Below are 16,351 nucleotides of genomic sequence, written 5' to 3' on the forward strand. Positions count from 1 at the left end.
GACAAAAATTAAAATTCTGCAATAAAAAAAATCAAGTTTTATTTGTCAATAAATAAATGTAGAAGCTCCAGCATGGCAGTGGGGAGCGCAGGCCACTGGCTGCACAAAGGTGGGAGATCACCCTGCTGCCTTCCCACCCCTGGGACACAGACTCAGTGGTGAGGCTGCACCCGACCCTGACACAGCACAAGGCCTGGACCTGCTCCCAAACTCCCTGAGGCCCTGCCCCTCTGTGCCAGGTGCACCAGGTGTGGGGCAAGCAGGCTCAACCAGGCAGGATCCAAGTGTAGAGGGGGATCACTATGGGGGGGAATCCAGGTGTGGGGTGAGAGGATTCTGTGTGGGACAATCTGGGTGCAGGCAGCTCCGTGGGGGGTCTGGGTGTGGAGGGATCTGGATGCACAGAGGCTCACTGGGCAGGTTCCAGGTGCAGGGGCAATGGGACTCTGCAGGGGGTTCTAGGTGGCTGGGACTCAGTGGAGGGGTCTGGGTGTGGGGTTCTCAGCAGGGGGACCTGGGTGCTGGGGCAGTGGGGCTTGGTGGGGGTCTGGATGCAGCTAGTTGGGGGTCAGTGGTGTGGGGGTCTGGATGTGGGGGTTCAGGGTGGTGCAGGGAGATGGGGCTCATCAGGGTGAGGGTTTGAGTGCAGGGAGCTCAGTTGGGGGTGGTTTGGGTGCAGGAGTGGGGGTCCGGAGGCATGGCGTCTGGATGCAGGAGACTCCAGATGCAGGGGCTGAGGTTCAACGGGATGGGGTTTGGGTATGGAGGACTAGGGGGGTTCTGGGTGTACGGGGTGAGGCTTGGTGGGGGTGTCTGGGTATGGAAGGTCCGGATGCATGGGGGTTGGGCGGATGGGTGAGCAGCTCCCCGTACAGTCACCCTCCTCCCGCAGCTGAGGAGCTATGGAGGCAGGAAGCAGGGGAGGATGCTGAGCTTCCTGGAGGAGGTTTCTGGGGGTGGGTCTGACACAGCCCCAGCCACTCCTTGCAGGGGAAGAGAAAGTCCCATCCTCTCCTGCCTCCAGCCCAGCTGGGACTAGCAGCTGATCCCAGCTCAGGGTAGGAGCCACTGGCTGGGGTGTCCCAAGCCCTGTGGTGATTTACCTCTCCACCGGCTGCTCTGGGTGCCTGAAACAATGTATCTGCACAGCTAGGGAGTGGTGCATGACTGCTTTTGCAGCTTCCCTTTGCTTCCCTGTCAGTGTGTCATTTTTCTGCGGGGAAGCAAAGAAATCTGCAGAGGACGTGAATTCTGCGCACATGCAGTGGCACACAATTCCCCCAGGAGTAATATATACTTATGTTATGCAGGCTTACCACATGAGCTTCTTCTGCATCAGGTGGATCAGCCATCCTTAGTACCAATGGGAAATGTTGGCACAAACTAACAGGACACAATCACGAATACATACTACAGAGAGTACCTGACTTAAGAGAGAGAGCCCATTCCTTCTCCACATCTCTGCAGCAACCTGAGCAACCAACACTAGACAGCGCAAAGGGTATTCCACTAGCAGCTCCACTTGGAATTGTTCCTTAAAAAAAAAAAAAAAAAAAAAAATCAAAGTAGTTAAAACTGTCAATAGATTTAATATAGTAGAAATCTTGACGAATAAAAAAAATAAAAATCAATGATTACAAGATAATACAAAAGACCTAAACTGGACACAAAAGAAAATAGTACTTCTTAGGACAGAGGGATATTTTGAACTCAGTTTTCCTTTTGGCATCCCCTTTTAAAGCCTTCTGATCTCATCATAATTTATTTTCTACTCTGGTGCTCACCATAGCCCTGATCAAGCAAACTGAACCAGGTAGGTGGTTATGTGGAGCCTCAGTGAGTCCAAATGGACTTCACATGGGTGCAGGGGCTCTGCAGTATCTCTCTAGTATCAGTGCCCATGTTACATTGAGACAACTGCTGTTCTGTAGAGTGAACTGACTAATCAATTCATCTATGTAATCCAAACATCAGCCCCAAAGCAGCCACTGTAAGGAATCCTTCTCTTACTAGTAGGAAAGAGAACGCAAATAGGAAAGTAACTCCGAGGCAGACCTTTTAAAATTGTTCCAGGAAACACTAAGTCCCACTCCTACCCCTGAGTTTGACCACATCACACCCACTGAAGTTCAAGAAACCCATAGAAATATTTGAGCCACCACTTGCAAAGCAGACCCAGTCCCTTTCTGGCTGGGAGACCCAGGGAATAATAATATTGCCCACTCAACAGAAATTTTCAACATTATCTTCCAAGAAGTGAACCTTTCAACCTTCCTGAAAAATGCAATAGTCTACTCAATCCTCAGGAAGTCAACATTTAATGCAAACCAGCTTTACAGCTAAATAAAAATCAAGAAAGTAGTAATCAAGTTCCAACAATATATGACATCTGCCAACATTCTGGATGCTACTCAGTTAGGCTTCAAACCAAGGGACAAGATAGAGGCAGCACACATAGCACTAAAAGATGTCTTCCTTGTGGCAATAAAGGCCACATCTCAATGCTCGTACTGCTTGACCTCTCTGCAGCTTTCCATAGAGTTGATCACAACATACTACTGACCTGCCTACAACATGTCTGGAGTAGATATCTCAGCACTACAGTGGCTCCAACCATTCCTCTCCAAGAGGACCTCAAAGGTACACAGAGATCCCACAGCAATCCTTTCCTTCTTCAAAGTCTACATGGAACTACTTGAAAAGGTGGTAAGCCATCACATGTTCCAGTCCCAAAAACATGCAGGTGACACCCTGCTGTATACCTCACTTTCAACATGTAATTGGCACCATTGCAAGACTGTACAAGACAGCAGTTCACGGATGGGGAACAGTTGGCTCAAATTAAATCCAAGAGTGAAGAGATACTGGTCAGAAGGACAAAAACTTTTGAAGACCTAGCTGGGACTTTGGTCTCCGCTTGCATGTAAGGCATTTGCTCCACACTCCCCATTGATAAAAGTGGTGTGAATCCTCAAGGTCATTCCTAGTTATATATAATCAGGCAACATCAGTGGTGAAAAGTGCCTTCCACCTGCACCTTGATAGGGAACATCACTCCTTCTTCCAGGACAAGAATCTGGTCACAGTGATCCATACTTTCCTCATGTCCAAACTAAAATGCTGTAAATCACTATCTGGTTGCAAGACAGAAGCTCCAGCTTATACAGAACGCATCTGCCAACCTCCTCAATAGGAAGGGCCACCGTAAACTTATCTCCCCAGTGTTCTGATCCCTTCTATGGTTCCTATACATTTCCACTGATGGTTCTAAGCCTCGATCTTCATCTTCCAAGTCACCAAGTCAACCCAGAGACATCAGCAATTATGTCTCCATCAGTGATCTGCCAAGATACGTGCAATCCACACAGACAATGCATCTTATAAAATTCAAGAAGATTTTAAGAGCTGTAAGTAAAACATTTGCAGTTGTTCGAATTCAGCTGTGGAATGAATGAACACAAGAGATCAAACTAATCCAGAATGTAAAAATTTCAGGGCACAATGCAAGTCTCTCTTCCTGACAAAGCATCTCCACCATATTCAACAGTGTTTTGGGCCTCCCTTGGAAATTCTTAAAGCTGAAACCAAGATGCTCTCTGCATGACCACTGCAGACATAAGCTGTTCCAATAGGTCTCTCCTGGTAGATGTAGTCAATACCTATGAGGATGTCTTAGAAGGCACCGAGATTGTATGAGAGGCACGGCATTTACCTGGTACCGAGAATGAACTGGAGAATGATGTAGGTACAGACATTACCGAAGGAGTTATAGGTACCACCTTCTTAGAAAAGGAGTGCTTAAACTCCTGAGCTCTGCTTCTGCAGTATAGCCAGTCTTGGTACGAAAGCGCTGGTGAGACCTCATTTGGAGTACTGTGTGCAGTTCTGGTCTCCCATGTTTAAAAAGGATGAACTCAAACAGGAACGGGTACAGAGAAGGGCCACTAGGATGATCAGAGGAATGGAAAACCTGTCGTATGAAAGGAGACTCGAGGAGCTCGGTTTGTTTACCCTAACCAAAAGGAGGCTGAGGGGGGATATGATTGCTCTCTTTAAATATATCAGAGGGATAAATACCAGGGAGGGAGAGGAATTATTTCAGCTCAGTACTAATGTGGACACGAGAACAAATGGATATAAACTGGCCGTCGGGAAGTTTAGGCTTGAAATTAGACGACAGTTTCTAACCGTCAGAGGGGTGAAGTTCTGGAATAGCCTTCCGAGGGAAACGGTGGGGGCAAAAGACCTCTCTGGCTTTAAGATTAAGCTTGATAAGTTTATGGAGGGGATGGTTTGATGGGATAACGTGATTTTAGTCAATAAGTCAATAACATGCCATCGCTGGTAATTAGTATCAATGGTCAATGTGGGTCTGGCTGGAGAATCTTGCCCGCATGCTCGGGGTTCTGCTGATCGCCATATTTGGGGTCGGGAAGGAATTTTCCTCCAGGGTAGATTGGCAGAGGCCCTGGAGGTTTTTCGCCTTCCTCCGCAGCATGGGGCAGGGGTCGCTTGCTGGAGGATTCTCTGCGACTTGAAGTCTTTAAATCATTATTTGGGGACTTCAACAGCTGAGTCAAGGGAGAGAATTATTCCAGGAGTGGGTGGGTCAGATTTTGTGGCCTGCATCATGCGGGAGGTCAGACTAGATGATCATAATGGTCCCTTCTGACCTTAAAGTCTATGAGTCTATGAGCATGTTTGGTGCGTCTGTTCTTAGAAGAGCCTGGGGCCACCCACATGAGATTAATACTGATAGTACCTGGAGACTCAACAGTACCCATTTGTTTAGTTGCAGGACACCAAGACTTCTTTTAAGTAGACTCCTTCTGAGGAGAATGGTCACCTTTTTATGGGTCTTCCCCGAGGATTTACCTCAAGTAGATCCAGGTGAACATGCCAAAATCAAAGGGGCACTGTGTTCACTCCCAGGCTGATGTCAGGGGGTTTGTCCTGGCCTAGTTCTGAAGCTGGGTGGAGAAAATGCTCCATCATGAAGAGTCTGAGCCTTATCTCATGATTTCTCTTCGACCCTACCCTTAAAAGCAGAACAGCTAGAGCACTTTTGAGGAATATGCAACTCCCCCAGGCAGTGGATACACTGGAAATGCCCATCACTGACCAGGATAGCTTCCCAGCAAGTGAGGCACCATTTGAAGCCTGGAGAGCAAAAGTGATCTGAGGAAAAAGCCCCACCCCTCCCCCATCCTATAAGGGGGGAAATGATTGAGACCAAGAGAGAGCGAGAGAGAGACAGAATTTTATTCCTATTTAGTACATCCTTTAATAAGTGAAAATATAATCACATATTATTAAAACACTGCATGCAACCAAGGAAACCTCCCCCACAAATGATTTCATTAATCAGTGCAGAACCACCTTTAGGGCTATATTCGCCTACGTGCACCCCACCAGCCTAAGAGTATCGGGGAAGGTCTTATGCATTCTCAGATGTTTCTCCTGATCAATGAACAGAGAGTTGGCTTTGACAGCCAGGTCATGCTCCAGGTTAGATTTGCTGCAGACCAACATAGAATCATAGAATATCAGGGTTGGAAGGGACCTCAGGAGGTCATCTAGTTCAACCCCCTGCTCAGAGCAGGACCAATCCCCAGACAGATTTTTGCCCCAGATCCCTAAATGACCCCCTCAAGGATTGAACTCACAACCCTGAGTTTAGCAGGCCAATGTTCAAACCACTGAGCTATCCCTCCCCCCAAACATCTGCAAGGTGTCCTCTGCGTCCCTCAATGTTTGCCAAAGGCTCTGGATGGTGTTATCGATTTCATGGACTTCGTTAACAAGGCATAACTGGGTGAATCCCAGCTCAGCTCCATGTTTGACTTCTGTGTGCGCTCGGCCAGAACGGGGTGGGTGCGGGAGACAGTGTATTTTCAAATAGAAAGGCACCTAATGCTGTGTCTCAGGCAGAAGCAGTTGAGAAGGAACTGGGGTTAGTTCAACCACGCAGCCCTATATAGCCTTGGTGTAGGGCACAAGGATGTATGGGACACATGACTACTATCGAAAATCTCCAAAGATGCAGCCTGAAGTGAAGCACCCCAGGGACATACTTGAAGAAGAAGAAAAATTAGTTACTACAGCAATTGGCACAATAGAAAATAGTGCAGTACCATTGATCCCGCTACAGTGGAAGGATTTCACTAGGCATTGAATCTCTAGGGGTACAAAAATAAGAACACTGAGGGAAAAGCAGTACTTGTTCAAAACATATAACAGATATCTCTTGAGAAAGAGAACAGTTTGAACTCTGAGTCAAAACAGCAGCACATTGTAATGCCATACAGAAAACCTGGGATCGAATGTCATCTAGGGAATTTTAAGCTGGTACAGACAGAACAGTTGACAGGTGGGATAACTTATTCCCTGAAAAATAATAGTAACTACAGAGGATTTAGCACTCTCTCGAACATTAGTAATGCCTCTAAAGTAAGGTTGTATATCCTTTCCTTCCTATAATGTTGATTTAGTGCAGAGGATTCCTAGGGAGCTCTCTGGTATTTAAAAAGAAACCAAACCAACCATTTCTTTTTCTGCACAATTTGCTCTAGAAAACTATTAGAAATAGTGTTTAACCATCTTTTCTCTTCCCTCACTATTAAGATGCTCACCAGAAAGTAATTCAGCAATAAAAGCCAAGCTCAGTTACCATCTGAAGCAGACACTTACAGAAGGCACAAACTCCTGCAGTCTTGAGATTGCTCCTGTCTTGCTTAATCGTACATGTAGGCCTATAGAACAAAGAAGAGAAAAGTCAACATAAATCAAAGGCAACCAAATTAGCTTTTCAATCAGATTATAAATGCTAGACCAAAGCGTTGCAAATCTGAGACAAACCTGACAAGCTATAAGCAGAGTTTGCTAAATAGTATTTACAAACTTACGATTTCTTGCTTAAGTGACAATCTGTGGTCACGTATTATGTAATCAAGGGAGCATTCTCACTAAAGATTACAAGATCTGATACAAGTTGCCTTCGTGGCCAGTGCAGTGACAAGAAATACAGTTTAGGAACAGCATCTGGTTTCATTTGGACTTTAGGGAAAGCAATAGCTACTCGCTGCATAGGTCCTTCATGTTCAACCTGAAAATCTGGACTGGCATGAAAAATGGTGTGTCTTTTTTGGGGGGTGAGGGGGAAAGAAGAGATGTTGATGGTAGTAAGATATAGGGCAGTGGTTGACACTGCTGAACTCTTTTTCCTTCTCTTCAGCTAGGCACTCTGCAGCATAGAGCTAAATGGTGGTGATGGTCAAAAGGATGTGTAGCTCTGCTGTTTGCATGCAACCTAAATGTAGGAAGAATCTTCCCTCAAAACTAAGTCTGATAGGGTAAATCTATTTGGCTTGTAAATCCTGTGATAAAGTTAAGACAGTACAAATGGTTGGTGCTTAGATTGCCCTGCTGCCCCACAAAGTCCCTATATAAATTGATGAAGTTCCTCTCGATTTATGGGAACGTGAAATCATCAAAGCCAACAGTGCCCAGGAATTTTGCAATCCACATAGATTATGATTATTCTGAGTTAGCCCAAGACTTCCTGACTACCATGACCATAATGGGATTATCCCAGGTAGTTGTCTGTGCAAACTCATGCAGAGTCTGCAGATCGACTATGTGTGGCCAGCTGGTGTATGGGTTAGAATAAGAGACTGCAGGATTGGATGTTATACATGCCATGGACTAATTACTGCCTCCTGTAGTCTGAAGTCAGGGCTGCAATTTCCTTGTCACAGTGAGGGACCTGTTCTGAGGATCTTCCCTCAGGAGTTAAGGAAGTGGTCTCATGAATAGAGAGAGTTCCATTCTCCTAAAATTCCCAGCTTTACATCTCCAGTTCATATGGCCCAGAGGATGCAGTTGAGCATCTGTCAGTGTTTAGCAGCAAATGGGGCATAGAAAGAAGTACATTAGCCAAGGCTCAATCCAGAGAATGCCATGGTGATAATGGTAGAGTGGGGGAAGCAATATGGATGTCTTAGATTTTCAGTGGCTTTTAAATGATCATGTGCACCTAGGATAGCTTCCCCCCTACCACTCGCCAGATTAGCGCCTAGCCATTCCTCTATTTTAAGTGTGGACATAGCTACTGTAATCTTTGTCACTTCAAGATCAGCCTACTGCAGTATGCTCTACATAGGGCTATATCTTAAATCTATTTGGAAACTGAAACTAATGCAAAATGCAAGTGCTTATTTGTTAGGCAGGGGATCTGGTCATGACTATGATACAAGTGCTCCAGGATCTATACCAGTGGTGGGCAACCTGCTGCCCGTCAGGGTAATCCGCTGGTGGGCCGCAAGACAGTGTTTACATTGACTGTCTGCAGGCATAGCTGCCCGCAGCTCCCAATGGCTGCAGTTTGCCGTTCCTGGCCAATGGGAGCTGCGGGAAGCGGTGTCGGCCGCAGGAACATGCTGGCTGCCGCTTCCAGCAGCTCCCGTTGGCCAGGAACAGTGAACCACAGCCACTGGGAACTGCAGCTGGCCATGCCTGTGGACAGTCAATGTAAACAAACTGTCTCGCAGCCCACCAGTGGATTATCCCGACGGGCTGCGGGCAGCCCGCGGGCCGCAGGTTGCCCACCACTGATCTGGGTGGCAAGAACTGCTGGACGTGGCGGCCAGTACGTCCCTCGGCCCGCGACGCTTCCAGCGGCTCCCATTGGCCTGGAGCAGCAAACCGCGGCCACTGGGGGCCACGATCGGCCGAACCTGCGGACGCGGCAGGTAAACAAACTGGCCCGGCCCACCAGGGGCTTTCCCTACACAAGCGGCGTCCCAAGTTTGGGAAACACTGCCACAGGTGATAAGCAAGTTGCACTCACTCTGCAATTTGAAACTCAGGGTGGAGGGGACCAGAGCATTGCCTCTGAAAAAGTTCAAATCTCTGTTTTTAAAGTACAGTAAAATTTGAAAATCATTTCCTATGTAGTGAGTTTTCCCCCTCTTAAAATTATACTATAGTCACATGATTTATTCAATATACTTACTCTGATGCTATAAAAACACTAACTTGGGTAACAATAATTTCCAGAGAAACCACATTTAACTTTTAAACCCAGTACAAAGCAATGGCTATTTTGACAAATTTTAGACTACTTTTCCACATTTAAACTATAAATACATTTTTGGACAATGCCAGAGAATAAATAACATACCTGAAGAATGACGAAGAGGAGATGAAAGATGAAACTCCAATTACAAAAAGCAATTCAAAAAGTAAAGCATGTTGATTCTCACCTGCAAGCATCCTGGACAGTGGCAGGTGTATGCTGACAGGGTCTACTGACACTCTGTAACGTTTGCTTTCCAAAGTGTGGCCACATAACTGAAGCACTGTCTTCTCCCGTGAATGGCTACTTGTGCTGCACCTCATCACAGCTGTATGGCACTCTTTGTAAGCCTCCAGCAACAGGTCTTCCTAGAATTGAAAAGATTTTTATGCAGTTCATTAAACAAAACCCACACACAAATACACCCCTCATTCTCCTGCCATTTGTTTTCATGGTTTAATGAGGTCACTAAAAATCCATGACAGTTATTTCTTTATTCCTTAGTACAGGTCCATATATTAATGTACATGTAGAAGGCTACAGAAAACAAAGTTTTGCCTGTTTGTTAAACCTATATATTAATCATTACTATTTACCTGCATAAAATTCCCCCCCCCCCAAAAATGTCGTTTCATCAAAATTTTCCAAGGAAAAATGTGAATTTCTATAAAATCTTTTGAATTTGACTGTCAAATCTGAAATGAAAAATTTCATTTCAAATCCACAATTCAAAGTAAAAATTGTCCATTTTGTTTTGACTTAAAATCTCATTTTGTTTTGATTTTTGAAAACAAAGATTGTGACTTTCCCATTTTCAGTTTTTGGATTCCTCCCTCTCCCTTTAATTTTTCATCCCCTTCCCTTCCTGCACTGCTAAATAAAATCAGACAAATAGCAAAGGGCCCATATGTACTACATCTTTCAATGTACTCCAGTAGACTATTTCCAAACTCCATTATTTGAGAAACTAATTCTTTCCTGATCCAATATGTTAGGTTTCAACCTGAAGTGAGTTTAGTTTTAGTCAAGTTATAAACCTGTGAGAAGAGGAGATTACAATGGAAATGCTTAACAGACTTCACTATGGTGGTGCTTAATATCAGGTACAGCTATAATACATACAGATGATTATAAACTAGTGTCTAAATACAACTATACTCCCTAACTAGGTTCTTGTACCATACCCACTGTGGTATCAGATTATATTACTATCCAGAAGAGGAATGGGACTTTTTTTTGCAGAAACTTAAGTCTCTGCAGGCCTGAAATTTCCTTTCAAACAAACAAGTAGTCAGGTAACCACGCTCTATGTACTTTGTTCTTTTACTAACTGCAGATTGTTAAAAAATAATCTGTTAATGGGTTGGTTTTTAAAAGAAGGGGAACTATAAGGTTCTGTATCGTGCAATAGTGGAGCTTTTCAGAAAAGCTTCTAGTTCACTAAACAATATACTCAACAGCCACATGCATAAGAACCACAAATAGTATTTCCTTACATCACAGGCACACCACTCTTGAAACATCAAAAGAATGTTCTTCAGCTGCATCTGGATAGTAATGGCTGCTTCCCAATCCGGGTCCACCTCGATATGTTGACCGATCTGTCTCTGTATCTCCTCCATCCCCTGCAACGAAGGGCCCCATAGAATATTCACCAAGGTAAATGATCAAATGCTTAAACAACAGAAAATCCCATAAACAGAAGGGAAAAACGTAGGCTGTTCACAGATGGCTAAAACAGGTATGGTGTTACATCTACCCCCACCCACCCAAGATACAGATTTAAGAATCTGTGATCTCAGTTTTGTGTCTGCAACATGCAGAACATTACCATGGAGAACCATTACTATGTGAACAGATGACAAATATTCCAATATCTTTGGAATGGCACATTAGAAAAACATTATTAAATGTACGGTACCTGCATGCAAGTTAGAATCCTCAGGAAAGACCGGAATCCTTCCAAAAACCGTACCCTCAGTCTGTCTGTCCACACTGTAGGCTTAGTGATTAAGATATACCTGTCCCAAAAAATGGTATTGCTCATGGTTTAGGATTTTCTTTTGCCCATATTTATATCTAGAATGTTTTCAAATTCATTAAAGTCATTAGCATCATCACCATGTCACGCCACCATCTGTTATCGCAAAAACTCTCAGTAAGACTTCCCAAACTAGCAGAGGTACCAGCTACAGGATTCCAGTGTTCGGAATTACTATAATTCGAATGCAGAGGTATTATAGGCTGTAGGTATCTTACTTTTACGCACTAGATTAATAATTTAAGAGTAACTTGGGATCTCTCAGGATTCAAAGTACTATGTAAATATAGCGTATTATGAAGTTTTGCCAGGTGTACTAGAATGGCAAGGATTAAAGAGTCAAGTTTCCCAGACCACCTTACTGCAGGGGGTATACTTTTGTATTACTATGTTTATCCATAGAGCTAGTTTAAAAAAAAATAATAATAATACACAAGGAAGGGGAGTTGTCAGGAAAATTTCATCAACATTTGTCACATTTGTTTTCCATTTAGACCTTTATATTTTTATGAGATAGTTCACCAAAAATTGGAATTTCACAAAATTTTTACCAGCTCTAGTCATCCACTGTGCCACTTCAGATTTCTGAATAGAAACAACGCAGCCTATTTCAGGGTAGATACAGGAAAAGATGTTGGTCCATATAATACTTTACTAGTGCTAAATTTCTCTTCATATAGTCTTCCCTAACTAAAGGAATTCTAAGACCTCCAACACTTTGTATCTGTAAACCTTTTTTGCAAGAACATATTACTTAGCTATACTTATTACCCATCCTCAATTATGGGAATATTTTATACTGAAATATATAAAGTGAAGTGATAAGGCAGAGCCTGGAAGTATAATTTAATAAATTTTGCAGTTTGGTACTTTTTAGTGAACTCAGGATCCCTCACTATAATCTGCACAGTTAATGTACATTTGCCAAGCCTTTTTGAGCTAAGGTAGTGACAGGTGGTTTAAATCACATAAAAATATTGATGCTAAAAAAAAAAAAAAAAAAAAAAAAAAAAAGGTATATTTATTTTCATCTAACACCAACTGAAAATATGCCCTTTGCTTGACCTAACCCAATAGTTTCTAGAAACAAAACTAGTTAGGAGGAAGGCTTTTGGGGTTGCACATCCAAGCAGCCAGAATAAAACTACAGGATGTGTTAAGAGTACCACCACTATCTGAGTTTAGGGAACTTTGACCTCATTCATTAAGTAGCCTTAGCAGTATAAAAAACAAGCATAATGGTCACTCTTCATTCTGCTGTTTTAGATTATGGTCTGAACTAAGTTTTTTACACTAAGAATCATACTGGATTTAAGCCTTCCCACTGCTGTCACCAAAATAACTTCAGTAAAGGAACCAGATCCAACTCTCAGTGCACTCAATGAGAATAATCTCATTAATTTTAAGGCAAATTGGATTGGGCCTTGAAGTGAGATGTGTAACAAGGTTCTTAGTAAGTGGAACATTTTAAATAAAAAGGTCTTTTTTTGCTAGAGAGAGGAGGTTGTACTGTAGGGAAGAATCTTGCATTGGCAAGGACATGGGCTTAACATAGCCTGAATTCTTATTTCTAGGCTCAGGGCCCATTCCTAAACAAAACTGGGCTAGGGATGTATTTTAAATCTCCTCTTCATTTTATTGATGTATTGACTCTAAAGTCCATTTTAAATCATCTTCTCAACCAAAAGGGCCAACTCCCCCGCCTTTTTTCCCCTTACTTTTTGCTGTTGACAACATGCTATATTGCGCTGGCAGTCCTGTTCTTGTTACAGTAAGCAACTAGACTAATCTCAGTTCTGGAGGTTTGGGTTCATATTTATCTGGGTTGAAACCAATAATTTTGCTTTTAATCTCAGTCTCTACTATTCATCTATCCTCTCCACAATTGTATCACACTACGATATAGGACTAGACTACTGGAAATTATGCATATCAGGATTGAGGTGCATTATTAGAGCTGTGTGTGGAAGCTCACAAAAACCTCTATCTACTATTATTAATCCCTCACTTTTATGAGCACTACTATTAACAAATGTCATTTTAAAAATGGGGGGGTTTTTTGGACAGATTCTTTCTGACTGTTTAATTCATGACTCCACCAGCAAAAACAATGATTTCTTCTATGGACAAAATACTATTATGGAACTGACAGTTTTAAAATTCCCCCTAGTGTTCTGTCTGGCTATTTTCTTAAGATAATATATTTTCTGGGAAAATAATTCAAGTGACAAACATTTTGAGAAAAATAATTTTAAAAGTAACTAACCAATTTCAATTGGTAGAGAGAATACAAAATGTTTATTTCATAAATATACAAAATCCTTATCTAGGAGCACTGTACATGATGGATTCAAATTCTTCCACGCAAATGGAAAAAAAAAAACCTAACATTATGATTAGTTGAGATTTCATTAAAAACTTACGTAAAGTCCAGTTCTAGTCTGAAAATAATGATTGTAAAATAGATTAGATTTTAAAGCCAGAGGGGACTACTATAATCATCTGGTTTGGTCCCCTACATAAAACAGGCCAAACAATTTCACCCAGTAATTCCTGCAATGGAGGGAATTTTTCTTCACTGCTGTGTAAATTAACACTATCAAGTCCTGTAATTTGTAGTTTAACTAGGCCATATATTTTAGACAGACCTCCAGTCTCAATGTAAAGATTTCAAGGGAAATGAAGTTCTTTGGTAAGACATTGCAATGATTAATTACCCTCAATAAGAATCTGCAATTTATTTCCAATTTGAATTTTTCTAACTTCAGTTTCCAGCCACAGGAATTTGCTATGCCTTAATCTGCTAGATTAAAGGGCATTACAATCTCAGTGACCTCAGGACCTCATTAACAGATGCTCCGACCCATAACAGGTCGTTTCTATAAGAAAGAAAGAAAGAAAGAAAGAAAGAAAGAAAGAAAGAAAGAAAGAAAGAAAGAAAGAAAGAAAGAAAGAAAGAAAGAAAGAAAGAAAGAAAGAAAGAAAGAAAGAAAGAAAGAAAGAAAGAAAGAAAGAAAGAAAGAAAGAAAGAAAGAAAGAAAGAAAGAAAGAAAGAAAGAAAGAAAGAAAGAAAATAAATCAAGGATGACGAGTGTGCTAGAATAGTTGATAGCCCGATAAACCCAGTGTTTCCTGGAGATTCTCATTGCTTTACATAAAAGAACAGGATTTTGGAGAACTTCTTGATTGATTTTCAGTTCACATTTTTCTTGCCTTTCTAACACTAACTTCTAAAACTTCAATTTTATTTTGACCATAAAACCAAGAACAAATATTAAAGAAAAATATTTGCCATTCGAGTAGTTTTATGAAAAAAATTCAAAGCAACTGACCCCTTTAAATGTGCAAAAATGGTCTCACAGCAGCTATTTCCATTAGCAATGATCCACCAACTGTATCTTTCCAGGTCTACTTTAATCATTCTAACTGGTGATATCAATCTATTTCTGAACACAATACACTGTCATGGGTGTTTACAATTGGGCTCATGCCTGCGAATATACAAACAGTACCCAATGAGATTTAAATAACTAAAATCTCTTTGCTTACTTGCCCAATTACACTATTTTTAGTTTACAAGATGCATAACCTAAATATACATAACAGAACCTTAAAGCAGGCATTTGTATCTGTTGTAACCAAAATTTTCTGAACAAATTATGTTAAGAATGACGGGCCAAAGAACGGTCACAAAATTCTATCAACTATTGAACTACGTACTGAACATCTACTCAATAGCCAGAAAAAGTGTGGCATTAGATACATTAACAATTTAAAACTAATCCATCACCACTATGTATCACTAATTTACAATTAGCATGACCTTCACCCCCATGACTATGCTGGCATTATCAAAGACACCATGAAACACTAGTGGAGCCAGCTTATGAGGGCAAAATTAAAGATGTGTCCCCACTGGGTTTGTTGCAGTACTGCATTTTTTGCAGTTTCTTTTGATACTTTAAACTATTTGGGATCTACTTTAAAGCAAGGTGACAACAAGGAAATCTGTTTGTGGAAGATTTTCATACTCCCTGATTAAATGTACACTTACTTGAGGTCATATATGACTGCATACACCCGACTCAGTTTGTCCTGGCTGTAACCCTGGAAGTTGAACTTGTCATTCTTGTCCAGGTACTCTGGCAGCACTTCTAGTAGTGTCTCTGTGATGACGGTAATTACATTTTGCTCTTCAATAAGATGGCGTGCCTGTGTGGGAAATGGTGTTTCAACAATAGGAATCTGCCTGGCTGCAAGAATAGGCAGACTCTCTCTACTCCTATTAATTCATCATTTGGATGTTTGACACTTGTGTCAAAGCAGCTTATAGTTTGCCAAACATTCTCTAGTGCTGTGTGTCCGCTGAGCCACACATGCAGTAAAGAGGATGGTGTCTAAAAATCTATAGTGCCATATTGCAGTTTTGACCCCCTAGTACAGTACGCAATGCCAGGACCTGAACTATGAGACACTAAGTGAAAAAGAGTGTCTTCAGCCTTTGATCAACTTCCATACCATTCTCTTCAGAGAAGTGAGATTCCCTTCTATCTTGGGACAGAGTCACCCAGTACAAGTCCCCTGTGGTAGAAAGTTTGCCAAGGGACAAGAGTGAGGCTGCTTTATGCTACTGTAATAGCAGTAATGCCAGGCAGTAGGGCTCTAATAGTCCCATCACCTGAAAAGTGGATGGCTGTGGCTGGCAGAGCGTGTGGCCAGAGAGGAGGGATGTGTGCCAGTTCAGTGGCTCCTACCAATGAATCAGCTCTAACTTACCTACAGGAGGTGTGAGTTAAAGCTCATGAAAACCCTGAGGAAAAAGGTGTGACCACACAACACTGACTGCCCTATGCTAGGGTGAATTCCCCAATCTGCACAGGTGTAATCCCTCCCTGTGCCATCTCTGTTGAATTTGGCTCATTTTCTGTATGCTGGTATTTTCATTTAGTGCCTGACTTGAAAGGCAAAACCGTAAAGGAAAGAAAATGTGTTTCTGTCCTTTGTTTCTCTCTGATGAATAAACTGGCATAAAGGTTTAACACACACACAGCCTCATTATTTTTACTTTAAAAATGTTACAAACATCAAATCATGTCTTTTTTTTTTTGCTAGAAGAAAAGAAAATTGGAGTGGGATCTCTCTCATTCTTCTGTTGAAGAGGGACCAGTGCCAACTTTTTCACCTAGAGAGTCTCTAAGTATTTGGCAAGAGTCCAAGTTACACAGGGGTCCAAA

The 16,351-nt window shown here is 42.1% G+C and overlaps 1 protein-coding gene across 1 annotated transcript in view; it reads right to left on the reverse strand.

Moving 5' to 3' along the window:
* Positions 1 to 16,351, reverse strand: part of UBR1 (ubiquitin protein ligase E3 component n-recognin 1) — a 139,066-nt gene that overhangs the window by 90,234 nt on the left and 32,481 nt on the right. Inside the window, exons 11-16 of the mRNA XM_065404224.1 lie at positions 15,172 to 15,329; positions 10,998 to 11,097; positions 10,573 to 10,701; positions 9,264 to 9,444; positions 6,691 to 6,752; positions 1,424 to 1,534 (exon numbers count right to left, since the gene is read on the reverse strand). Of these exons, the coding sequence (XP_065260296.1) occupies positions 1,424 to 1,534; positions 6,691 to 6,752; positions 9,264 to 9,444; positions 10,573 to 10,701; positions 10,998 to 11,097; positions 15,172 to 15,329 (741 nt within the window). The remainder of the gene's footprint in view (positions 1 to 1,423; positions 1,535 to 6,690; positions 6,753 to 9,263; positions 9,445 to 10,572; positions 10,702 to 10,997; positions 11,098 to 15,171; positions 15,330 to 16,351) is intronic.

Source organism: Emys orbicularis, chromosome 4, assembly GCF_028017835.1.
Source record: "Emys orbicularis isolate rEmyOrb1 chromosome 4, rEmyOrb1.hap1, whole genome shotgun sequence".
Lineage (NCBI taxonomy): Eukaryota > Metazoa > Chordata > Testudines > Emydidae > Emys > Emys orbicularis.